The following is a 26,786-nucleotide window of genomic DNA, read 5'->3' on the forward strand; positions in this document are numbered from 1 at the left end:
GTAGTGTGAAAACACTTTGCTTTCCCAAACTCCTTGTAGTCCCCTTTAACCTCAGGCTTTGAGTTGTGGACACTGTGAACCCGACAGAAATAAAACTCTGAACAAAGAACGGCGGCTGAAGCCAGTTTGCTGGTTAAAAGACATGAATCTGGTTTATGTCAAGAGATAAAGCTGGAAAATACATTTTTCATTTCATTTCATTCAGATTCAGCTGATTTTGTTATTATTAGTGGTGGTGGAAATGCTGGTCGAGCCGACCAGCATTTCTTTACTGTCGGTTTCGTGGCGAGTCATGAGAATAACGCCGCCAAATCACCGTTTATGGTCGGAACTACGACGGTATGTGATCGTCTTCCAACCTCTGACTTTAATTCTTGATGAATGAAAACATGAGTCTGTCTTGCGCCGGTCAAAGAATTTCACGGTGCGGAGGCTCATAAATGTAGTGTGAAAACACTTTGCTTTTCCAAAACTCCTTGTTGTCCCTTTAATTATTTTATAGATTTTCTATCATTGCTCCTCAGTATTGAAGCAAAACAACAAACTTTATTGTGAACATTTAAAACATATACGAGACGAGAAACAGTTCAAATCTATTTTTCTTTCAAAGTATTTCTATTTATGAGCAGTTTGTGTCACATTAAAGCAGCTTTTACGTTCAGTCTGCGTCACTGATCTGCTGCGTTTGAACGCTCCTCTTTAGATAAGACGTGTCGTTTCTCTTCTTCCTCTTCTCCTTCTTCTCCTTCTTCTCTTTCTGACTAAAAGAGGAGGTTTTTGAAACTATCTTTAGTGCGGTACATGTACTGTATATCCAGGACCTTGTTGCAGCTCAGGGACCATTGTTGTTCCTTAAAACACGGTGGTGACAAGACACGGAAATAGATCTTTGGGTTTCATTCAGCGCTCGGCTAAAAATACAAGAGTTTGGTTTGGAAGCTGCGAGTGAACAAAGAGACACTAATGTGATTTTCCTGCTCGCCCTCCTCCCTCTCTTCTCTCCTTCTCCCCTCCCTTCCTCCCTCTTCTCTTCCCTCCCTCCCGTGTGGGTCGACCAGGTGTTTTTTGGCGACGTGTTAAATCTATAAAAATCCTTGTTAATGTGTTTCACTCCCATCCCTCAATAAATCCAGAGGAGCTTCTCCCCGTGTGCACATCAAGCACACGCTTCTCGTTTTTCATCTGAGATATCTATTGTTTAAAGGAAACAGGATTAATAAACCCATGCAGTGTGTGTGTGTGTGTGTGTGTGTGTGTGTGTTTGTGCGTACCACTTGGTTTCTCCTGAGCTTTAACCTGAAACATGTGTCGGGGCTTCACCTCCCGGTCCAGCTGCTCCCGGGTGAAGAGTCGACCGCTGTTGTGGTCGATGCTGAACGGACAGTCTGGGTCCGAGATGGAGTAACTACGGCAACAGAGAGGGGTCAGAGTCAGCAAAACTGGGTTTGACACGAGTTAATTAATCCAGGTTTGAAAGTAAAGCTTATTTATGCTTATTATTTAGCTTATTTAAACTTTTTTTTCAATACATTATAATGATGACATTGATAAATATGTGAATAAATACATCAATAAACTGTATAAAAGAGCACTTCTGCAGATTGTGACCTTTAATTGTCGGTGCAAGCTATTTTTAGAACGGCGGAGCAGAGCCGTGAGCTGCTCAGAGCTACGCTACGGAGGCTCATTATGGGATTTCTTGGTTTCCCTCATCAAACTCATCAAATACACAATCCAACAACTCCACAACGCTCTGGTGGACAAGTTGTGAGCTGCACATTCACCACGCTATGAGATAATAACACAACGTTACCACACAGAGTTGTTTTAGAGGGAAATTCATGCAAAACCGCTGATGCACGTTGCCTTCAGGGACAGTTTTTCATCAACAGTCTCTGTATTTCCCTCTAAAACAACTCTGTGTGGTAACGTTGTGTTATTATCTCATAGCGTGGTGAATGTGCAGGTCACAACTTGTCCACCAGAGCGTTGTGGAGTTGTTGGATTGTGTATTTGATGAGTTTGATGAGGGAAACCAAGAAATCCCATAATGAGCCTCCGTAGCGTAGCTCTGAGCAGCTCACGGCTCTGCTCCGCCGTTCTAAAAAATAGCTTGCACCGACAATTTAAGCTAACAAACCTACTGCTAAAACTATAAGGATTATGGCAATGGGCCAAAATGTTGAACTATTCCTTTAAATCAGCTGTAAAACACACTAAAAACAATTATTCATCATCCAATTTGTTTCTCTTTCGTAGTTAGGGTTCCTTATCCATGAAAAATTTGGTTTTGCACTTATGATTTCAGTTTTAACTCTCATTATTGTTTTAACCACAGCGTTTTTAAAATGTTCGGTTTTGTAATAGAGGTTCAAAAAGCCTTGATGCAATAAACAAATTGAATTTTATGCATTAAAAACCTACCTAACCTAAGAGTTTCCTACCTCATGTTCTTGTTGGCTCTGTCTGGATCTGACGCTTTGACTTCTCCGAAGCTGTGCGGCAGCCGTCCCTCCTCCACGTCGAAGGTGTAGGACGGTTTGGAGAACGCCGGCGGCTCGTCCACGTCCAGCACCTTGATGGTCACCTGGTTTGGTTTAGACGCACACAGTTTATTTTATTGAACAAGGCTCAGTTACATGAATGTGCTGCAAATTCAGTCCAACAACGACACAATATCAAGTATTTCTGGAGGGGAGGCACTTAAAAACAATTATGGACCTGCTGGGACGCTAGAATCACTTAAAGGGATAGTTCAACATTTTGGCAAATTGGCCCATTGCCATAATCCCTATAGTCACAGCAGTAGGTTTGTTACCTTTAATTATCGGTGCAAGCTATTTTTAGAACGGCGGAGCAGAGCCGTGAGCTGTTCAGAGCTACACTACGGAGGCTCATGGGATTTCTTGGTTTCCCTCATCAGACTCATCAAATACACAATCCAACAACTCCACAACGCTCTGGTGGACAAGTTGTGACCTGCACATTCACCACGCTATGAGATAATAACACAACGTTACCACACAGAGTTGTTTTAGAGGGAAATACAGAGACTGTTGATGAAAAACTGTCCCTGAAGGCAACACGCAGTGTTTTTGCATGAATTTACCTCTACAACAACTCTGTCTGGTAACGTTGTGTTATTATCTCATAGCGTGGTGAATGTGCAGGTCACAACACCAGAGTGTTGTGGAGTTGTTGGATTGTGTATTTGATGAGTTTGATGAGGGAAACCAAGAAATCCCATAATGAGCCTCCGTAGCGTAGCTCTGAACAGCTCACGGCTCTGCTCCGCCGTTCTAAAAATAGCTTGCACCGACAATTAAAGGTAACAAACCTACTGCTATGACTATAGGGATTTTGGAAATGGGCCAATTTGCCAAAATGTTGAACTATCCATTTAACGTTGTATCGTTGTTGGACTGAATTTGCAGCACGTTTGAGTCAAAAATCTTCAGCATGTGTTCACACTGACTCAAGCTGGTTTACAATCCTGCAGGAAGCTGTGTGTGTGTGTGTGTGTGTGTGTGTGTGTGTGTGTGTGTGTGTGTGTGTGTGTGTGTGTGTGTGTGTGTGTGTGTGTGTGTGTGTGTGTGTGTGTGTGTGTGTGTGTGTGTGTGTGTGTGTGTGTGTGTGTGTGTGAGATCTACCAAGGCTTTTCCGATGGCAGGTTGAAGGTTTCCCGCTTTAGGATCCAGCTTTTCTTGCACTTCGAGGGTGAAGCTGTAGCTCGCCTGGGTCTCGTAGTCCAGAGCCTGTGGGGAGGAAAACAAATGAATAAATCAGTGCAAAAAGATTCATGCAAATTCTTTTTTGCTTGAATTATATTTATTGTTCCAAACTATAGGATTATATTTTACTAAGTTGGAGCAGAGCAGGAACATGGTGCCTCAGACAACTTAAACAAATATTCATATTGTAAAGAGAACAAACAGAAAACCAATTAAAAAAGGTTAATTTCACAAGGTTGGAGAATCTGAATTTATTAAATAGTCGATTTCTGACTTTGAAAAATGAGCAGTGAGCAAACTTTCTTTAGATTTCGCTAAACGAGTGATTAAACCAAAAAGTGGGAGTTGTTTATCTACTTGTTTTAAACTTTCTCAGATGATTTCTCGCTCTCGTTAACATCAGCTCATGTTCACACCGTCCATGTCTGCTGCTGCAGCCGCTGCTGCTTTGCTATTTTTACACCACTTATTTAAAAAACGCTCGTGAACTTTTTTCTCTTTTGCACCTTCCCTCATTAACAAATGTTTTTTAAACTTCTCACTACGACCTTCGTTAACTCCGTTCTCTGCAGGTAAAATTAGTGTTTTCTAACACACAGCTCCTCTCCCGGTGGAGCGCGGTGCAGTTTGCACTTTTAACGTCCTCGGTGCATTCACACATTCACGTGTTCTCGCTCAGGAGAAGTGGTGGCGGAAGGTGTGAAAAGGCTCTGAATGTCACGACGACCCGAGTCTGGATTTAAAAAGAGCACAGGTAAAAAAAAGAAAAAAAAAAGAAAGAAAGTCTCATGGTGAACGCTTTAGCTTAGCATGGAAACACCTCGAGACCTTTATCGCTGCATTTACCAGTTTGTGAGAGACGTTTTTTCATCTTAGTGACATTTTATTTTAGTCCGTGTGATCTCAAGTGGTCCAAACCAGTAAAATAAAAGCATAATAACCTTTAAATAACAACAACTCTAAAGTTAATGAAACAAAACATTATGAACAAACTGAGACTTCAACAATATTGCGCCTCTTCTGTCTTCTGTCATTTTCACACCTGCAAAAGTGTTTCAATTCGATCATATTTGGCTCTTCCCCCCCCCAAAAAAAACACTCAGAATTTTGGATTCTACAAAAGCTGCAGTCTTTAGCTTCACAGAAATGAGAATTTCACACAAATACTGACTATTCTCAAAGTAAATGCTCTTCAACATTTGATGCCTGGAGGGGGAAATTTAATAGATATTTGAAAATGCAAAGAATATCTATAATAAACATGTGGAATTAAAGGCTGTGTGTCATCTGTCAGATGTCAAAGGTGGTGATTTACTGACATAACACTTTTTATTCAGGTGCTTCAGCAGCATATATGAAGAAAACTAAGAATATAAAACTATAAATCTTAATCCTAATATTGTATCTGTTCCCACTTTACCTGCCCAGGGACTACAGGCGGAAATTAGCAATTGTTGCTGTAACCTGGCTCAAAGCATCTCTTCTTGGTTTACAGGATTAATGTTTTTTGTGCATTGTCCCTGTTTTAAATAAATACATTCATTCATTCATTTATAAAAGCATTGCACAAACAAGTGAGAATGTAGAATAAAAGAATAAAATGTCTTTAGTATTGCTTGCTGAGGAGAAACTAAAGACTGTATTTTCAGTTTTGGGGATGATTTTGCAGTAAAAATGTTTCTCATCTTATAAAACAGACATATCAAAGTTGTGGAGAAAACACAGTTGTGTTTTGTCGCAGCTCAGGTGGAGGTAAACTGAACTTCTGCAGGCTTTACTTTACTTCACTTTACTTCCTCTACTTTAATTCTTTCCTGTCGGCGCTTACTGTCACGCTCCTGCTGGGATTATGGTTTCCCCTGCCTGTGTATTAGAAATAGCCGCGGTGTTGAGCTCCATGTTTTTTTTTCTCTCTCTCCTGGTTGGACTGTTTTATCTGTGAATGGGGCCACCACAGGTACACACACACACACACACACACACACACACACCGGCGCACAGGAATATTCTGTTAACTGGATTATTCACGGCAAAAACACGGATACTCAGACACTGGGTATCAAAGGCATGTGTAAACAGCTTAAGCGAGGAGGAATAAGAGCTCAGCCCCAGTCAGTGCGGCCGATAGCCGGCTTTATTCATTCACCGTGCACGTCGTGTAAACACACGGTGGAAGAGGAGAGAGGAGAGAGGAGGAAGATTGTGCTGCGATTCGATAGCAGGTCAGCGTGGGTACGAGCTATTACCGTACAGAGCTGGTTTCATTACAGCAACACATCCCCAGCTCTCTGACGTCCTAAATACTTTATCTTGAAGAGCAACAAACCTGCTGAAATTACTACAACTGCCAATATCTTCCCCAACCAGGAGCTGCTGCTGCTGCTCGAAGAATAAAAATGCATCAAAAAAATATTCTAACAATCTCACACTGGACGCTGTAAAATTTTTATTTTCTGATGTAACTCACAGCCATGCAGACAGAGCGAGAAAAAAAAAAGAACAAAAAAAGAAAAAAAACACCTTTGAAAATGTGACTCCATTAGATTTGACATTTACCCATAATCCCTCTGCTCTTTTTACTACTGGATATTTATAAATCGTGGCTTATTGAACATGAGGTGTGCACTGTAACTGCTTCATTTACACAAATATTTAACAAAAAACAAAAACCTTTTTTTTTTTTTTCGGTGCGGAGAGAAACATTGGTATTAATTAATAATCACAATATTTTTTTTATGGACTGGAGTGATATGAATTCTTTAGTTGGGTGGTTTTATTGAGTTCATACCAGTGTCTGGTTGAAATTTTACAATGGAAGTGTTGAATTTAATAAAATATTGATGTGTTAAACAGTTATTTCCTCCACTGTCTGAGCTAAAACCTAAATAATTGTTAAAATACTAGTTTAAATATATATTTGACCGCAGGAAAGTTTATGTTGTATTTAGCAACAACAATGCTAACAAAATTAGCATTATTGATCTGATCTTTCTTCATTGTGTTGCACAGACCTGGTAAGTTATGTTACTTTTCGCCTGTTTTGTTGTCAAATGTCACACTTTCCCTCCGTAGTTGATGTTTTCTTCATGCTAGCTGTCAATGCTAACGTTTTAGCCATTAGCCGCGAATCAAGCTAGTTACCAGCGGTTACAGGTTTGCAATGTGTGTTTGAGACTCAACCGACACTGTTCTGTTTGAGTTGCCTAAACCTTTTAATAACAGACATGTGTAAATAGCTTTTCAGACTTTTTAAATCTGGTGGATTACGTGATTTATTAATCCAATGATGCTAATCTGGTCTCAGAAAGTTACCATCAGATTTGCACTGACCTGAAGGAGAACATGTGGAGACTATAGTTAGCAACATGCTAGCAAAAAAGGCAAATAGTAATAAATAATAAGTGATAAATGATTCACTTGTTTTTTGTGGTTGGTGTGTTAACATTGAACAGAAAATATTCTGCTAATAGACTGAATCGCCTTGTTGTTTACATTCTACTTCCGGGTAGAAAACCAGCACGTAATTTGAATGAGATCAATAGTAACGAACGAGAGTTTAGCTATATCATATTTTTCACGCCCTATCACCGTTTAGACAAATCTGAAATGATTGAAGAAACATTACTATTTCTGTGTGTGTGTTTTGTGTTGCTATGTGTTGTATTTATTCAGTTTGGGGGAATCACAGTGTCTAGAAAGCATCAGTGGCTCAGCTGACAGGGACAGCTAACGGCGGTAGCTAAGCTGACAGCGGTAGCTAAGCTAACGGCGGCAGCTAAGCTAACATCAGGACGTCAGCTGTTAAAACCCTCCCGTTGTGGGACACGACATGAAACTACTCAGTTAGCTCAGTCATGTTGGAACTCAGATATCCGCTGGAGAAAATATTTTTTCATGGAGCGTTTATTGAGTCACTGAGTTATTAAAGTTAAACAGCTAACGGTTAGCCCGGCTAATCTATGATAACCATGACTAATTACAAAAACTTGCACACATAATTAGTAATGTTTGTCCAATCATTGGTTTTATAGACTTAACAAACATCAGATTAGTCTAAACGGCGATATAGTAACATGAAAAATTAGATATATATAGCAAAACTCTCGTCCATCACTATTGTTCGAATGATGGTTTTCTACCCGGAAGTAGTTGTAAACAACAAGGCGATTCGTCCTATATGGCGGCTGTTTAACCCTCCTGTTGACCTAACATTGGGACATACAACCCCTGATCTTTAGGGTCAAACTGTCTTCCCTCTAGGTCAGAATTACCCAGCTATGGCACAGGCCCGTGTGTGTGTGTGTGTGTGTGTGTGTGTGTGTGTGTGTGTGTGTGTGTGTGTGTGTGTGTGTGTGTGTGTGTGTGTGTGTGTGTGTGTGTGTGTGTGTGTGTGTGTGTGACCGTCTCTCTCTCTCTCTCTCTCTCTCTCTCTCTCTCTCTCTCTCTCTCTCTCTCTCTCTCTCTCTCTCTCTCTCTCTCTCTCTCTCTCTCTCTCCCTCTCTGTGTGTCTTTCTCTCTCTGTGTGAGACAGAAGACACATGCATGTCTCTAGGGTCAGAGTGTCCACCGTGTCCTCCCCCGGGTCATAGGTTCCACTTACTGCAGGGGACAGTGTGTCTGTGTGTGACCGTATCTCTCTCTCTCTCTCTCTCTCTCTCTCTCTCTCTCTCTCTCTCTCTCTCTCTCTCTCTCTCTCCCTCTCTGTGTGTCTTTCTCTCTCTGTGTGAGACAGAAGACACATGCATGTCTCTAGGGTCAGAGTGTCCACCGTGTCCTCCCCCGGGTCATAGGTTCCACTTACTGCAGGGGACAGTGTGTCTGTGTCTGTGTGTGTAAGATAGAGGACACCTGCACGTCTCTAGGGTCAGAGTGTCCACCGTGTCCTCCCCGGGGTCATAGGTTCCACTTACTGCAGGGGACAGTGTGTGTGTGTGTGTGTGTGTGTGTGTGACCGTATCTCTCTCTCTCTCTCTCTCTCTCTCTCTCTCTCTCTCTCTCTCTCTCTCTCTCTCTCTCTCTCTCTGTGTAAGACAGAAGACACATGCACGTCTCTAGGGTCAGAGTGTCCACTTTCTCCCGGCTGGGTCATACGTTCCACTTACTACTGGAGAGGACTGTGTGTGTGTGTGTGTGTGTGTGTGTTGTGTGTGTCTGGTGGTTTTCCCATCGAGGACAGAGAGCGGTGAAAGATAGAGATGACACAAAACACAAATACTTTCTCTTTTCAAATCAATGTTTTTATTTTATTTTTTATTTCATTCTTGGTTTATTCCTACATGGTAACACATCACTTATCATCACTATTGCCAGCAGAATCATCAGCCGTAGCCCTGAGGGTCAGTCAGTCAGTCAGTCAGTCAGTCAGTCAGGCAGGCAGGCAGGCAGGCAGGCAGGCAGGCAGGCAGGCAGGCAGGCAGGCAGGCAGGCACCCAGGCACCCAGGCAGGCAGTCAGTCAGTCCGCTTCAGCGCATAGGTCAGCCTGGGCAGCGCACGCCGGGCAGAAGGGAAGCGAGCAGCTTTTGCACACGTATTTCCTACAGCCACAGCACTTTGTGTGGGTTTTGCTGTCTTTTTTGGTAGGGCAAACCTGACACCTCTTCCTCTTACTCGCCGCGGTAGCGGTGGTTTGAGTACGTGCGGCCCCCGCTGCCGCCGCCGCCTCGTGCCGCTCCCGCTCGTGCTCCTCCTCCTCCTCCCTCCCTTCCTCCTCCTGGTGCTCCTCCCCTTGGTTCTCCTCCTCCTCCTCCTCCTCCTCCTCCTCCTCCTCCCCCTCCCGGTGCCCCTCTCGTTCCCCCTGACCAGCAGCCGCGCGGGCTGCGCGCATATCGCGAGCTTGGACCGCGGCGGCCCGAACCTCTGTGACGAGAGCGGCCGAGGCTTGTGTGCGCGGCAGGCGCGTCCTCCTTTCGATCGACGGGGTGACGAGCGCCTTTCCCAGCCGCTCGAGGAACACTCTCCTCTTGTTGAGCTTCCCGGTCAGCCACTCGGGGTGGGTCTCTCGCCAGATCACGAAGGCGTTGTAGGTGGAGACGTCGATCATGTTGTAGAAGACGACCAGGGGCCAGCGGGCCGTCATCCTCCTGCAGCTGTAGGTGCCCACGACCTTGTCCAGGTTATCCACGCCTCCCTTGTTGCTGTTGTAGTCCAGCACGATGGTCGGCTTCCTGTCGCGGCGGGTTTCGCAGACCTCGTCCGCGGTGTGTTTGGTGCTCATGAGAACGACGTTCTTGTTTCTCTTGGACACGTAGGACACCAGCGCGGTGGTGGGCGTGAAGGCGAACCGGGACGAAAACACGCCGCGCGGCGGCCTCGAGGGCAGGACCAGCGCGGGCGGCAGCTCGGGTTTGTTCCTTCGCACCGTGCCGACCATGGTCAGGTTCCTGCTCAGCAGCCGCTGTCCCAGTTCGTAAGAGGTGAAGAAATTGTCGCAGGTCACGTTGCGATCCCTCAGTCCCTCGGTGAGTTGGAGCACCACCCGCATCCCCTGCTTCTTTTCTGGGCCCGGGCCCGTGCCCCTGCCTGGGCCTGAGCCTCTTCCTCTTCCTCTTTCTTCTTGTTCTTCTACTACTCCTGCTCCTCCTCCCTCTCCTCCTCCTCCTCCTCCTCCTCCTCCCTCTCCTCCTCCTCCTCCCTCTCCTCCTCCTCCTCCTCCCTCTCCTCCTCCTCCTCCTCCTCCTCCTCCTCCTCCTCCTCCTCCTCGTTCCTCTCCCCCCGCTCCTACCCCTACCCCTCCCTCTCCTCTCCCAGGTTTCCCGGTGTAGACCTGCATCTTCCAAGCGTAGCTGCTTTTGGCGTCGCACGCTACCCAGGACTTGATGCCGTATTTGGCCGGCTTGTTGGGCATGTACTGGCGGAAGGGACAGCGGCCCCTGAACGAGACCAGCTGCTCGTCGACCGTGATCTCGGGCCCGGGCACGTACAGGCGCGGCAGTCGCTCGGCCCACGCGTCCCACACCTCCCTCACGGCCGCCAGTTTGTCCGTGGCCTTTCGCGCGGCCCTGGTCTCGCGGTCGTCGAACCGCACCAGTCTGGCGTAGCGGTGAAAGGTTTTGAGCGACATGGTGGCGCGGAACAGGGCCCTGCCGCTCTCCGCGTCCCACAGGCTGGCCGTGGCCTCGCCTCGGGACCTGTACACCCCGGCCAAGATCAGCAGGCCCACGAAAGCTCGCAGGCCCACCGGGTCCATGGGTTTCCAGCGCTCTCGTCCGTACCTGCGGACGCCCTCCCGGTTCGTGGCGTCCAAGATGATGTTCTCTATGTCGGGCGTCAGGAACAGGGCGAACGCGGAGGCCGGATCGCGGGCGTGCGCGCGCGCGTATTCGGTTGGACCCGAGGGTCCGGCCTCGGCGTTTCCCTCCGTCGCCGCGGCCGCCGTCGCAGCCGCCGCAGCCGCCACAGCAGCGCCCGCCTGTCGTTCTCTGTCTCTGTACGGTACGCACGACCATCGAATTTGACCGTGTTTTGACACAAAATTCTCTCGTTCCACTAGACCGCCTTGTCGGTCTCCTTGTCTCGGTCTTGGTCTTGGTCTTGGTCCCGGTCCTGGTCCTGGTCCCGGTCCTGGTCCTCCTCCTCCTCCTCCTCCTCCTCCTCTTCCTCCTCCTGCTCCTGCTCCTTCACCCGCTTCTTCTCTTCCACCCACTTGTTGTCTTCCATCCGCTTCTTCTCCTCCGTCTCCTGCCACTTGTCCATCGTCTGTCCCCCCTATTTCCATTTCTCCATCTCTCCCGTCTTCTCCCGGGACTTGTGCCGGTGACAATCCGTCTTCTTCCTCTTCTTGTTCTTCTCTGACCTCCTCTTCCGGTCCCACCGGGTCCTGCTCTCCTTCCGATAATGTTGACACGTCGCTCTCTGGGTTACATTCCACCTGATCCTCCTCCTCGGACACGTCCTCTGGTTGCTCGGCATCGTATTCATCCTCGGGTAACGCAAACAGTTCATTCAAATACCGGAAAGCGGTGCGACCCTCGTCCATAGCTGCCGCCGCTGCTGCTGCTGCTGCTGCTGCTGCTGCTGCTGCTGCTGCCGCTGCTGCTGCTGCCGCTGCTGCTGCTGCTGCTGCTGCAACACATCACCTCTCCAAAGATCAAACACGTGAATAGGTGAATAGGAGGATAGGAGGGGAAATAATTTTGTTTTGTTTTGTTTTGTTTTGTTTCTTTGCTCGGTTGTACAGCACTGAACGCTGCCAGAATGTAGCTGGGTACGGCGCAACTGTTGAGTCGATGGACACATGTCGAGTCGAGCCTCTGTTTAGATAGAAACCTGAAGATGATGGTGATGATGATGGTGATGATGATGATGATGATGATGATAAAACTGTAACAATGAAAAACACTTTGTGACTTATTTTTTCTTCTTCTTCTTCTTCTTCTTCTTCTTCTTCTTCTTCTTCTTCTTCTTCTCCTTTGTTTCAGTATGAACCCTGCCGGCACCTGCTGCATCCCTGTGTTGTGCTCCCCGGCCCCTCCGGTGCGTTCTCTCTCTCTCTCTCTCTCTCTCTCTCTCTCTCTCTCTCTCTCTCTCTCTCTCTCTCTCTCTCTCTCTCTCTCTCTCTCTCTCTGTCATACACACGTGCACGGATCCACCTCCTCTCACCGGTCCAGCAGTTTGCTCCCAGCGTTCCCAGCCTGCAGGGCTACAAGCCTCCGGAATTCCCCGAAGTCAGAGAGTGTGTGTGTGTGTGTGTGTGTGTGTGTGTGTGTGTGTGTGTGTGTGTGTGTGTGTGTGTGTGTACAGTAGACATGGGTGTTTTCCATATCGATCTAGGCTAAATGCGGGCTAATTGTGTATCTGTTGGGACCGTATGGTTTCTGTAGGCCAAGGGGAATGTGTCGGAAGAGAAATAAAGACCTTTTCCTAAAATGTGTTGTGTCTATTTGTTTTTCTTGGTGAATCCTTTTTTTTGTTCACACTCTGTCATCAACTGTTTATGCACCTGTCAGCAAGCCACTAGCAGGGAGTGAAACACCTTAGACCGGATCACCACCTCCACAGCCACACGAGTGACTCTGAGCAAGAGACAGAGGCAGAGAAGGAGACAGCTGCCTCTAACCGCTGAGACACACAGACACGCAGACGCGGGGACGTGCAGTGAGAGAAAGAGAAGGGGAGGGGGGCGAGGGAAGGGAATGTGTGACATACACACACGGCAGGCCGCTGCTGCTGCTGCCGCTGCCGCCGCCTCTAACTGCCGAGACACACAGAGACACAGACACGCAGACTCACAGAAGCGCAGGGACATGGAGTGAGAGAAAGAGAAGGGGAGGGGGATACACACACATCAGGCCGCTGCTGCTGCTGCTGCTGCTCTCTCTCTCTCTCTCTCTCTCTCTCTCTCTCTCTCTCTCTCTCTCTCTCTCTCTCTCTCTCTCTCTCTCTCTCTCTCTCTCTCTCTCTGTCTCTGTCATACACACGTGCTCGGATCCACCTCCTCTCACCAGTCCAGCGGTTTGCTCCCAGCGTTCCCAGCCTGCAGGGCTACAAGCCTCCGGAATTCCCCGAAGTCAGAGAGGGTGTGTGTGTGTGTGTGTGTGTGTGTGTGTGTGTGTGTGTGTGTGTGTGTGTGTGTGTGTGTGTGTGTGTGTGTGTGTGTGTGTGTGTGTGTGTGTGTGTGTACAGTAGACACGGGTGTTTTCCATATCGATCTAGGCTAAATGCGGGCTAATTGTGTATATGTTGGGACCGTATGGTTTCTGTAGGCCAAGGGGAATGTGTCGGAAGAGAAATAAAGACCTTTTCCTAAAATGTGTTGTGTCTATTTGTTTTTCTCGGTGCATCCTTTTTTTGTTCACACTCTGTCATCAATTGTTTATACACCTGTCAGCAAGCCACTAGCAGGGAGTGAAACACCTTAGACCGGATCACCACCTCCACAGCCACATGAGTGACGGCAGACAGACGCAGAGGCAGAGGCAGAGGCAGAGGCAGAGGCAGAGGCAGAGGCAGAGGCAGAGGCAGAGGCAGAGGCAGAGGCAGAGGCAACCGCTGCTGAGACACACAGAGACACAGACACGCAGACCCACAGAAGCGCAGGGACGTGCAGTGAGAGCTGCTGCTGCTGCTGCTGCTGCTGAGACACGCAGAGACACAGACTGCAAGACACACACACACACACACACACACACACACACACACACACACACACACACACACACACACACACACACACAGGGACACAGAAGCGCAGGGACATGGAGTGAGAGAAAGAGAAGGGAAGGGGGAGGGGGATACACACACAGCAGGCCGCTGCTGCTGCTGCTGCTGCTGCTGAGACACGCAGAGACACAGACTGCAAGACACACACACACACACACACACACAGGGACACAGAAGCGCAGGGACATGGAGTGAGAGAAAGAGAAGGGAAGGGGGAGGGGGATACACACACAGCAGGCCGCTGCTGCTGCTGAGACACACAGAGACACAGACTGACACACACACACAGAGACACAGAAGCGCAGGGACGTGGAGTGAGAGAAAGACAAGGGAAGGGGGAGGGGGATACACACACAGCAGGCCGCTGCTGCTGCTGCTGCTGCTGCTGAGACACGCAGAGACACAGACTGCAAGACACACACACACACACACACACACACACACACACACACACACACACAGGGACACAGAAGCGCAGGGACATGGAGTGAGAGAAAGAGAAGGGAAGGGGGAGGGGGATACACACACAGCAGGCCGCTGCTGCTGCTGAGACACACAGAGACACAGACTGACACACACACACAGAGACACAGAAGCGCAGGGACGTGGAGTGAGAGAAAGACAAGGGAAGGGGGAGGGGGATACACACACAGCAGGCCGCTGCTGCTGCTGCTGCTGCTGCTGCTGAGACACGCAGAGACACAGACTGCAAGACACACACACACACACACACACACACACACACACACACACACACACACACACACACACACACACACACACACACACACACAGGGACACAGAAGCGCAGGGACATGGAGTGAGAGAAAGAGAAGGGAAGGGGGAGGGGGATACACACACAGCAGGCCGCTGCTGCTGCTGAGACACACAGAGACACAGACTGACACACACACACAGAGACACAGAAGCGCAGGGACGTGGAGTGAGAGAAAGACAAGGGAAGGGGGAGGGGGATACACACACAGCAGGCCGCTGCTGCTGCTGCTGCTGCTGCTGAGACACGCAGAGACACAGACTGACAGACAAGCACACACACACAGGGACACAGAAGCGCAGGGACATGGAGTGAGAGAAAGACAAGGGAAGGGGGAGGGGGGATACACACACAGCAGGCCGCTGCTGCTGCTGAGACACACAGAGACACAGACTGACACACACACACACACAGAGACACAGAAGCGCAGGGACATGGAGTGAGAGAAAGACAAGGGAAGGGGGAGGGGGGATACACACACAGCAGGCCGCTGCTGCTGCTGAGACACACAGAGACACAGACTGACACACACACACACAGAGACACAGAAGCGCAGGGACATGGAGTGAGAGAAAGACAAGGGAAGGGGGAGGGGGGATACACACACAGCAGGCCGCTGCTGCTGCTGAGACACACAGAGACACAGACTGACACACACACACACAGAGACACAGAAGCGCAGGGACATGGAGTGAGAGAAAGACAAGGGAAGGGGGAGGGGGATACACACACAGCAGGCCGCTGCTGCTGCTGCTGCTGCTGCTGCTGCTGCTGCTGCTGCTGCTGCTGCTGCTGAGACACGCAGAGACACAGACTGACAGACACACACACACACAGGGACACAGAAGCGCAGGGACATGGAGTGAGAGAAAGAGAAGGGAAGGGGGAGGGGGATACACACACAGCAGGCTGCTGCTGCTGCTGCTGCTGCTGCTGCTGCTGCTGCTGCTGCTGCTGAGACACGCAGAGACACAGACTGACAGACACACACACACAGGGACACAGAAGCGCGGGGACATGGAGTGAGAGACCCACACTGCCATAGGTCAGAGGAGACAGTAGACATGGGTGTTTTCCATATCGATCTAGGCTAAATGCGGGCTAATTGTGTATATGTTGGGACCGTATGGTTTCTGTAGGCCAAGGGGAATGTGTCGGAAGAGAAATAAAGACCTTTTCCTAAAATGTGTTGTGTCTATTTGTTTTTCTTGGTGCATCCTTTTTTTTTGTTCACACTCTGTCATCAACTGTTTATACACCTGTCAGCAAGCCACTAACAAGGAGTGCAACACCTTAGACCGGATCACCACCTCCACAGCCACATGAGTGACGGCAGACAGACTCTGAGCCAGAGGCAGAGGCAGAGGCAGAGGCAGAGCCAGAGCCAGAGGCAGAGGCAGAGGCAGAGGCAGAGGCAGAGGCAGAGGCAGAGCCAGAGGGAAATGTGTGAGATACACACACACACACACACACACACACACACACACACACACACACACACACACACACACACACACACACACACACACACACACACACACACACACAGCAGGCTGCTGCCGCTGCTGCTGCCTCTAACCCGGGGGTGGGCAATTATTTTTTTCCAGAGGGCCACACTGACTCCGATAAAGTGAGTGAAGGGCCACACGATTCGAAATCAAATTGAAACATCGAATATTTATTGCTGAATTATATATAATTATATATTAGCCTATATAACTACATATATTTGGTGGAAACGATTGCATTACAATAGGCTGTTTGTTCTGATTTTTCACTCCAAAGATTTTTATTGCAAGTCTTACACAAATCACAGATCACTGTTGGCTGGACAAAGCGGGCTACAGGCGGTAAAAAAACAAAGCATCTACACTGTGGTACTCAAAACTCACAAGAAAAGAAAAGGAAAAAAAAGAAAAGAATAATGCAATGACTTGAAATGAAACAATGAAACAAAGAGTGTGTAGACTAAGTGCAGCGCGAATCACGGGGTTGTTGCCGGTGTTTGTTGTTGAGCCTCCAGGTGTGTACGATCAAGCGTTGTTCCAAAAGGCCCTGGTCGTCCTCGGGAACCTCGCGTGCACGTATGTAGGATTCCCGGATCGCGGTCATCGCGTAGCGGCCGGACCGTCTGAGCGTGGCGAGCGTGGCCTCCACCGCTCCTGCGATTTTGCCCCGCGAGCACAGTATCCGCTTCAGGAAGAGGTAGCTTCGAATCGTGTGGATAAAGTTCTCGTTCCACAGGTGGTTGAGAATGGCCTCGTGGTTCGTGGCGAAATAATCGCTCGGCACGTCTTTCAGGCAGGCGTGTTGTTCACCGCTCGGTTGGCCCAGGAGACAGGCGCCGCATTCGTTCAGCCACACCGCGTTTGCTGAAAAGCTGAGCAGCAGAAGCACCGCGTATCTCACGTGCTCTAGGAATCGGGCGCAGGTCTCGGCGGGCATGAAAGTGTCTTCCTTGTCCACAAACACTTGGTCGGCCTCGCGGGCCGTGCTCGGTGTGTCTGGAGACGCTAACCCTCTGAAACGGAATAAGATCTTGTCCTCCTCCTCCTCCTCTTTCAGCTCCGGCTGGCACTCCTTAGGGATCCGGTCCGCTGTAGAGAAGCAACCCACACACGCACACGCACAAAGAATAAGATGAAAAAAAAATTAATATCAGGAGAGCATGACAAAACTGTTGATTTCTTTTTTTTGTGTTAGAAAAAAAATTAAAAACTAAAACATGATGTGTCATACAGTATGAGACACTCACCGTCAGTCATCTTTGTTGTTTTCCCCCGGGGACAAAAAACAAACCAGCTGGGGTCTTGCAGTACACTGTGTCAGGGGATGGATGGTCAGCCTGTATTTGTCTTCTTCTTCTTCTTCTTCTTCTTCTTCTTCTTCTTCTTCTTCTTATATAGTATCCAAGATCCGACATTACATGGAGTGAGAGAAAGACAAGGGAAGGGGGGAGGGGGATACACACACAGCAGGCCGCTGCTGCTGCTGCTGCTGCTAACTGCTGAGACACACAGAGACACAGACTGACAGACACACACAGAGACACAGAAGCGCGGGGACGTGGAGTGAGAGAAAGAGAAGGGAAGGGGGAGGGGGATACACACACAGCAGGCCGCTGCTGCTGCTGCTGCTGCTGCTGCTGCTGCTGCTAACTGCTGAGACACACAGAGACACAGACTGACAGACACACACAGAGACACAGAAGCGCGGGGACGTGGAGTGAGAGAAAGAGAAGGGAAGGGGGAGGGGGATACACACACAGCAGGCCGCTGCTGCTCCTGCTGCTGCTAACTGCTGAGACACACAGAGACACAGACTGACAGACACGGGTATTTCTGACCCCCTAGGGCGGTACACTGGGGTAAAACCGTTCAGGATGGGCTTTTCTGACCCACCGGGACAACGGGAAGGAGATGTTTGGTTGTCTAGGGTATTTCTGACCCCCTAGGGCGGTACACTGGGGTAAAACCGTTCAGGATGGGCTTTTCTGACCCACCGGGACAACGGGAAGGAGATGCTTGGTTGTCTAGGGTATTTCTGACCCTCTAGGGCGGTACACTGGGGTAAAACCGTTCAGGATGGGCTTTTCTGACCCACCGGGACAACGGGAAGGAGATGTTTGGTTGTCTAGGGTATTTCTGACCCCCTAGGGCGGTACACTGGGGTAAAACCGTTCAGGATGGGCTTTTCTGACCCACCGGGACAACGGGAAGGAGATGTTTGGTTGTCTAGGGTATTTCTGACCCCATAGGGCGGTACACTGGGGTAAAACCGTTCAGGATGGGCTTTTCTGACCCACCGGGACAACGGGAAGGAGATGCTTGGTTGTCTAGGGTATTTCTGACCCTCTAGGGCGGTACACTGGGGTAAAACCGTTCAGGGTGGGCTTTTCTGACCCACCGGGACAACGGGAAGGAGATGTTTGGTTGTCTGGGGTATTTCTGACCCTCTAGGGCGGTACACTGGGGTAAAACCGTTCAGGATGGGCTTTTCTGACCCACCGGGACAACGGGAAGGAGATGTTTGGTTGTCTAGGGTATTTCTGACCCCCTAGGGCGGTACACTGGGGTAAAACCGTTCAGGATGGGCTTTTCTGACCCACCGGGACAACGGGAAGGAGATGTTTGGTTGTCTAGGGTATTTCTGACCCCCTAGGGCGGTACACTGGGGTAAAACCGTTCAGGAAGGATGGGCTTTTCTGACCCACCGGGACAACGGGAAGGAGATGCTTGGTTGTCTAGGGTATTTCTGACCCCCTAGGGCGGTACACTGGGGTAAAACCGTTCAGGATGGGCTTTTCTGACCCACCGGGACAACGGGAAGGAGATGTTTGGTTGTCTAGGGTATTTCTGACCCCCTAGGGCGGTACACTGGGGTAAAACCGTTCAGGATGGGCTTTTCTGACCCACCGGGACAACGGGAAGGAGATGTTTGGTTGTCTAGGGTATTTCTGACCCCATAGGGCGGTACACTGGGGTAAAACCGTTCAGGATGGGCTTTTCTGACCCACCGGGACAACGGGAAGGAGATGCTTGGTTGTCTAGGGTATTTCTGACCCTCTAGGGCGGTACACTGGGGTAAAACCGTTCAGGGTGGGCTTTTCTGACCCACCGGGACAACGGGAAGGAGATGTTTGGTTGTCTAGGGTATTTCTGACCCTCTAGGGCGGTACACTGGGGTAAAACCGTTCAGGATGGGCTTTTCTGACCCACCGGGACAACGGGAAGGAGATGTTTGGTTGAGGCTCTGGGGGGGGGGGGGGGGGGGGTCGGGTCTTTCTGACCCTGGAGGGCAGCACAAGGGTTAAAGAAAAACAAAAAGCGAAACGCGATTATTGACGTATTATTATTCTAACCATTATCATTTATTGTGTTCTTGTGCCCAGTGTTGAAGTTGAAGTTGTGTGATGTATCACAGCGTTTATTAAGGTTTACACCATGTGGGTCAATAAAAAGTTTCTAACCAAACAATGGCTCTCCTTACTCTTTCATCGATAGCCAGGATGCGTGCAGGTGGTCACTGCCACAGCTGTGATCAATAAACCTGCCAACATTCTTGTATACACTCACACTGTGTCTCTATCAAAGGGTCAATATCATACGCAGTTACTCTTTGGGCTGGAAGATGAACTAGTCACACAGGATCTTTTGTGACACAACATAAAGACCTATGACCATCAGGACTTTTTTTCAGAATTTAGCCTTTATCCGCGAGAGAGAGAGAGAAAAGAAATACAAATAAACATAAAAAAAATCAAGATAAGAAAACCTTGTTGGCTTGGCAACTAAACTCCACCCCAAAATCCATGGTAGGGTTTAAGGAAATAAAGGAAATGATTAGCTGTGGGACTGACATGTGGTGGATGGAGGCGTGTTCTCCGTTTCCATATATACAGCTGATGTACAACTCAAAGCAGTTAAACATTCAGAGAGTGAAAATATCATAGCTCGATCAGGACCCAGAACAGCGGAAGCGGCAGCAGAAGCAGTATCTTCTCGTGGAATGGCAGATACCCAGGTCGAGTCTAGTACGGCACAGATGGCAGGAGAACCAAAGGAGGACCAGCTAGAAGATGCTAATCAATGCCACACCTTCGCATTCCCAAATCTCGACTTTGGTATGGCCAGGATGGGTAAAGTTGAACTGCAGGAAGCCCTGGCCAAACAATGTCTATCACATGACACGGGTGCAGACCCCCCCGAACTCCAGCAGCTGACCACGGGCAGTATCGTCTCAGAGTACCAAAACCATAGGCTTGCCGCGGTGGGCTGGTTCGCGAGGCTTGTACCACTACACGCAGCGGACAGCAAGAGACACCACTCTGTCCTCATTCCGGCTGTGAATGTCATGGATAGATACGTAACCACGTGCGTGAACCTGCGCGAAAACCCGAATAGCCTGTTCGAGAACTTCAGTAACATTCGAGCAGCATGCCTCTCGCTGTCACTCAAGATGCACACCGTGAACGAAATCATCCAGGTAGGGGACTTGTGGCGAGAGAACTTGTGGGTAGACACCGCGTTGGTCAAAAAAGGTCGCGGGCGCAAGAATAAACGCAAGACGAATCCCGCGATTCGCACAGATGCGCAAGGGATAGAGGCGACCGAACTGCGGATAATCACCAAGTTGAGAGGTGCTCTGTTCCCAGCGAGCGCTGAAAATACTATCCGTCTACTCTGCAGGTATCTGATCCTGGGACCCCTGAGCGCGCAATCACTGAACTTGTCACCCTCATCCATGGACAGTCTGGCTCATCACGCTATAGATGAGGCCATCTCGATTTTCTCAAAGACTACATTGGACGTTAGGTTCTTTGCGTTCAAAAGGTGGAAGTGTATCGCAGTGTCCTGCCTGCTCGGGGTAACGGTAGGCAGAAGCACCGCTGCCGAACGGTCACTTGTGGAATACAGTCTGATGTCACTCTTGGAAGATCTGAAACCCGGCGAGTTCGAACCGGGGGAGCTGTACAATCTCAAGTTGCTATTCTCACGGGGCTGTGTGGTGTGCAGCGGCTCATTTGTCAACCCTGAGGTACATGAGTCCTTGCGGACGATATCCAGTTTGTCATGCCAGGTGTGTAACGACGATTCCTCACGCTAGTTGAATGGACACTGAAAGCTCGGGCCGCGAGGCCGGCTGAGAAGACAAGTGAACAGTAGTGTGTTTGCGTGGAACATTTGTCACATGCATGTATATGTGGAGTAATTGAAAAGTGTACTTTTTTTTTGGTCCTTATAGCAACTCAGAGAGACTTCCCTGGTCTCATTACAGTCACATGGTATTATTGTAGATTAGCGTGATATTTTTGTATTGTAGTGGATGTTGCAACATTACTAGATTGTCTATTGTTTGACCTCTGTAAGCCCATGCGCTGTTTGTAACCCAAGAGCGTCCGAGTGACTAAACATCTAACCTACCACAAGTCCAACCGGTCTCGTGGGGTGCGTGGCCTTTCAAAGAGTATAAAAGGTTGGAAAAGAGACCCTAGACAACTACACAGTTGAGACTTTGCGAACTCAAGTGAAGATTAACAAAAGTCTTCCCGCAAAAGTACCAACACTTCTGAGTAAGCAATGGAGAGGACCGTGCGCGCACCAACCTCCAGGCTTGGCAGTTTACCCAAGAGTAGACTCCAAGTGCTGGATAACCCAAATGTCATGAAACACGTGGCTGGGACCTACGACACGTACACGTGTGGGGATTGCAACATTGTACTTGCGGGCTACAAGCGAGGCGACCCTGGTCTACATCAACACATCGTAAGAGGAGAGGGGAGATGTCGGTACATCAAGTCCGTGTACGCTGGCCGAGAAAATGAGCTTCTCGTCCTGCGGGGACAGCTGCGGTACCAAAATGGACTGATGGCGTTCCCAGAGTTCATGTTTCAGGCAACGGATCTCTACCATAAGATCGGAGAGACAAAGCTCTGTATCGTCTGCGCATCCGAAGTTGATCCAGGTTGCATGCATCACATCGGATGCGGTGACATGATTGCTTCTCTGAATGCCAAGCTCAAGTGTCTGGAACTGCCAGTGTCCCGCTCCGTGAAACACCTGTTCTATCCTCACCAAACTGCCCTTTTGGACAATGGACTAGAGGTCGACGGTGTTGCCACATCAGTCGATCCCGATTTCCTTGTTTTGGGAGAGTCGGGCAACATGCAGTATGTGAAGAATACAACTGACACACACAGGTGCAATGTGTGTCGTATCGCAGTCAAGGACTTCGTGAAGAACGATACCCTGCTGGGTGAACACATCTACCACTGTTACAACCTGGGCGGCCGATGTCAATACATAGAGGACAGGTTCAAATTTGAAAAGGAGAAGCCGATTGCGATTCTTGGGAAGGAGCGCTGGAGGAAAGGATTCATGGCCTTTCCCTACGATTTCATGGGGGCGACTTATGGGCTGACTGAGCTCGATAGATCCTACCGCTGCATTGTGTGCAGCGCAAGAATCACAGAGGTGCATCCGGGATTCATCGGGGATCACGAGGACCAATGTGCTAGCATGAGGGATAGAATCGTCTCGACCGTCAAGCACCTGAAGCTGCTGGGGTGAGGTGTTGTAAGCATTTGCGAATTGCCTCACCTAAAAAGATGTTATTACAACGTACGAATAGACCACAGCAATGTTGATGAATGATCAAGGAGAACGTATGATGGGTTTTTTTTGGGTTTTTTTCAGTCAAGTCAATTTTCCTTTCGATCCTGGAGATGTGGTATGCATTTACAAATTGTCTCACCTGTAACCTTGTTATATTACAATGTATGTTCTCTAGTTGATGAATAAAAATAAGAATAAAAAGGTTTCTGTTGTTTGTTCTTCTTGAGGTTGCACATTTACTAGACTCAAACTTACTTTCTCATCTGGGCTCCAAGACCCGATGGTCCTGTGGTGAGAGCAAACAGTCAACCAAACAAGAGTCCAACCAGTCTCGGGCAGGGCGTGGCTGTTCAAAGTATATAAGAGGGTGGAAAAAATAACCTGGGGAACTAGACAATTGAGACTTTGAGAGCAGAAGTCACGATTAAGGAAACTGTTTCCACGAAATTACCAACCTCTCTGAGCGAGCGATGGCCACAAATTTCGCTAAGTCCCTTAGCCCCCCACCCGGGACCTCGGAGACACATTTCACCAAGTCCCTTAGCCCCCCACCCAGGATCCGGGCGACCAATTTTGCTATGTCCCTTAACCCCCCACCCAGGACCCCATGGAGCAATTTTGCTATGTCCCTTAACCCCCCACCCGGGACCTCGACGACAAATTTCCCCCCCCCACCCAAGAATAAATTCCAAGTGCTGGATAACCCGAGTGTCATGAAACATGTGGCTGGGACCTTCGACACATACACGTGTTTGGATTGCAACATTGTACTCCCGGGCTACAGGCTAGGCGACCCCTGTCTACATCAACACATACTGGGAGATGACGGGAAATGTCGGTACATCAAGGCCGCGTATGCTGACCGAGAAGATGAGCTTTTCGTCCTGCGGGGACAGCTGAGGTACCAAAATGGACTCATGGCGTTCCCACAGTTCATGTTTAACGCAAGGGGTCTCTACTATAGGATCGGAGGGAAAAAGCACTGTATTGTCTGCTCATCCCAGACTGATCTATTTGACATACATCGCATGGGATGCGGTGACATGATTGCTTCTCTGAATGCCAAGCTCAAGTGTCTGAATCTGACCATTCCCCCCGGGAGACAGCTGTTCCATCCGGGACAACCTGACCTTTTGGACCAGGGACTAGGATTCCACAATGTTGCGGCATCCCTAGCCTCGGATTTCCACATTTTGGGAGAGTCTGCCAACATGCAATACGTGTACAACACACTTGACACACACAGGTGCAACGTGTGTCATGTGGCAATCAAGGACTTTGTCAAGAACGATACCCTGCTGGGGGAACACATCTACCACTGTTACAACCAAGGGGGCCGATGCCAATACATAGAGGACAGGTTCAAATTTGCAAAGGACAAGCTGATGGCGATACTTGGGAAGGAACGCTGGCGGAAAGGATTCGTGGCCTTCCCGTTCGATGTCGTCGGCTCCGGTTTCGGGCTGACCGAGCTTGAAGGATCCTACTGCTGCGTTGTGTGCAGCGCGAGAACCCCGATAGGGCGTTCCATATACCTCTGGAGTCATGAGCCACACTGTGATGAGTTGAGGGAAAGAATCATGTCCACTGTGAAGGACCTGAAGGTGTTAGGGTAAGGTATTGTACATGTTGTTACAATGTCCGAATGGACCACAGTCAGGTTGACGAATTACCAAGGTTTTTTTGTTTTGTTTTGTTGTTTTTTTCTCGAGAGGTTGTGTGCATTTGCGAATATTCTCCCCTGTAAACTTGTTATGACAATGTACTGATAGACCACAGCAATGTGAGCGAATGATCCGGGAGAATGTATGTTGTTTGTTATTTTGGGGGGTTAAGTAAATTTACCTTTTTTTTTGCTTTTGCAAATCGTGTCACCTGTAACCTTGTTATTACAATGTATGTTGTTGAGTTGATAAATAAAAAGAGGCCAAAAAGGTGCATGTTGTTTGTTCTTTTCAGGTTGCATATATACTATACTCACACTTACTTTCTCATCTCTCGGAGTCCAAGTCCAATGGTCCCCTGGTGAGAGCTGGAACTGGTAAAGCTGGTCCATAGGGTTATTGCGAAACTGAGAGGCCGATCACCTGTGGAACGGATACAAATGATTACAGAAACACCGATGGAGAGTAGGAGACTCCCACTGAGTTTTGACATGTAACAAGGATTTAAGATTTCAAGTAGGGCAAACAAACAAATAAACAAACAAACAAAACCTGTAAGATAGCAGAATACCTGACTCACTCCATTCCCTTCGGTCTATACAAGTGACGTGTCCAACTCTTTATCACAAGGTCACATCCCCAGTCTCCGGTCCTACTCGAAGGAGGCCTTTCTCTGATTGTGGCCTGTGCAGGAGACAGTTGGGAATGATGTGGTTAGCGGTGCCCTTTAAAGCTGAGCTCTCATACCTTACTCACATTTGACCAAAGGATCTCTTGAGGTTTAAAGCTAGCCACAATGTATTTGTCAAAAAGTGTTTACAAGGAACATGACAAGGACCAGGCATCACTAGCAAACCCAAACCGGACTGCTAACACTGATCCAACCGCTTGGACAGATGAAGATGAAGTTAAACTCTATAATGAGACCATTGAACTGATGAGATGTTTCCTGGGAGAATTTGCGGGGATTGTACAACCTAGGCAGAATGAAATCAAAGCTCTGTCAACGATGAAAAGTGTTGTGGGTGACCTACTGGCGAAGTACAAGTATGTGTACAACGGTAGGTATCATGGAGGTTATAGCTTGGAACGGGGCCAGCGGTGTGTGTGTGTGTGTGTGTGTGTGTGTGTGTGTGTGTGTGTGTGTGTGTGTGTGTGTGTGTGTGTCTGTGTGTCTGTGTGTGTGTGTGTGTGTGTGTGTGTGTGTGTGTGTGTGTGTGTGTGTAATTATGCGTATTCCTGTGTATGATGGATCTAATATTTATTATTAAAGAAAATTGTGTCTTGTTCTTGACCGCTTTAAAGGTGCGATCAATAAACTATCATTGGATAACAAAGGGGACGATGTGAGTTTCGTGAGTACAGTGGCCAGTAACATCTTCAGTGACAGCGAGACCAACTGGGGGCGGATTGCCAGCCTGGTCGCCTTCAGTGCAGTGGTGTGTCAACACTACAGTCGGAACGACAAGGGAAACCTTGTCAAGTTGGTGGCAGATGACATCTCCAACTATCTGCTGACTTGCCACAAGGAGTGGATTATCGAGAACCAGTCTTGGGTGAGTTGTGAGTGAAGAAAATGTGCAGTGAAATAAACACACGGTCATCGTGTGAAGATTAATCTACGGTTTCTTTCACTTAAAAGGATGGCTTTTTGATGTTCTACGCAGTGCCAGACCCTGACCAAACGCTGAGAGATGCACTCGTGACCTTTGTTGGATGCGCCATTCTGTTCCTGAGTGTACTTTCATTTTGGTGACGCTACACTCGCGTGGTGTGTGTGACCATGGCTGTATGGAAATAACATGCAATAAAAAGTAAAGATACGCACAGTCACAACGTGTTACTTTGTTTTTATTTCTCATGAAAGCAGAGGACAGTAACAGAAATACCCTGATACACAGAATCGAACACACGCACAAAAGAACATGATCCCTAAAGTTCACATGTCAAGCTACAAAACATTTCGGTATAGTGTGTGTAGCAAAAACCAGGGCGCCCAACTTGGATGTCGAGTGAACTCGATTGTGTACAGGGCACGGGTAGGTGGTCGATTTAGCATTTGCCTTGACATAAAAGGCTCCCGATGCTATCTTCGTAACGGTCACGGGGGCACCCCAAAGCAAGGCCAGTCTCCGGGCCTCGTTTTCCACCTGAGCACGAGCTGGAGCGTCCTTGGGCACCTTGGAGACCGCGGAGGCTCGGCAGTGTTCGTGGGATCTCAAGACGTGCCGAAAACGGCTTCCGATCGATGTCACGTCGGCCAGTATGGGGTTAGAAGAAAGGCCCACGGAAGGTGACAGCGGATCATCGAAGCCCGGGTCGGCTATGTCTTGAGTGTTGAAC

The 26,786-nt window shown here is 48.7% G+C and overlaps 1 protein-coding gene across 1 annotated transcript in view; it reads right to left on the minus strand.

Moving 5' to 3' along the window:
• cdh5 (cadherin 5) overlaps positions 1-26,786 on the minus strand; it is a 194,248-nt gene that overhangs the window by 22,927 nt on the left and 144,535 nt on the right. The window contains exons 6-8 of the mRNA XM_083987751.1: positions 3,651-3,755; positions 2,445-2,587; positions 1,272-1,405 (exon numbers count right to left, since the gene is read on the minus strand). Of these exons, the coding sequence (XP_083843877.1) occupies positions 1,272-1,405; positions 2,445-2,587; positions 3,651-3,755 (382 nt within the window). The remainder of the gene's footprint in view (positions 1-1,271; positions 1,406-2,444; positions 2,588-3,650; positions 3,756-26,786) is intronic.

Source organism: Trachurus trachurus, assembly GCF_905171665.1.
Source record: "Trachurus trachurus genome assembly, chromosome: 15".
Lineage (NCBI taxonomy): Eukaryota > Metazoa > Chordata > Actinopteri > Carangiformes > Carangidae > Trachurus > Trachurus trachurus.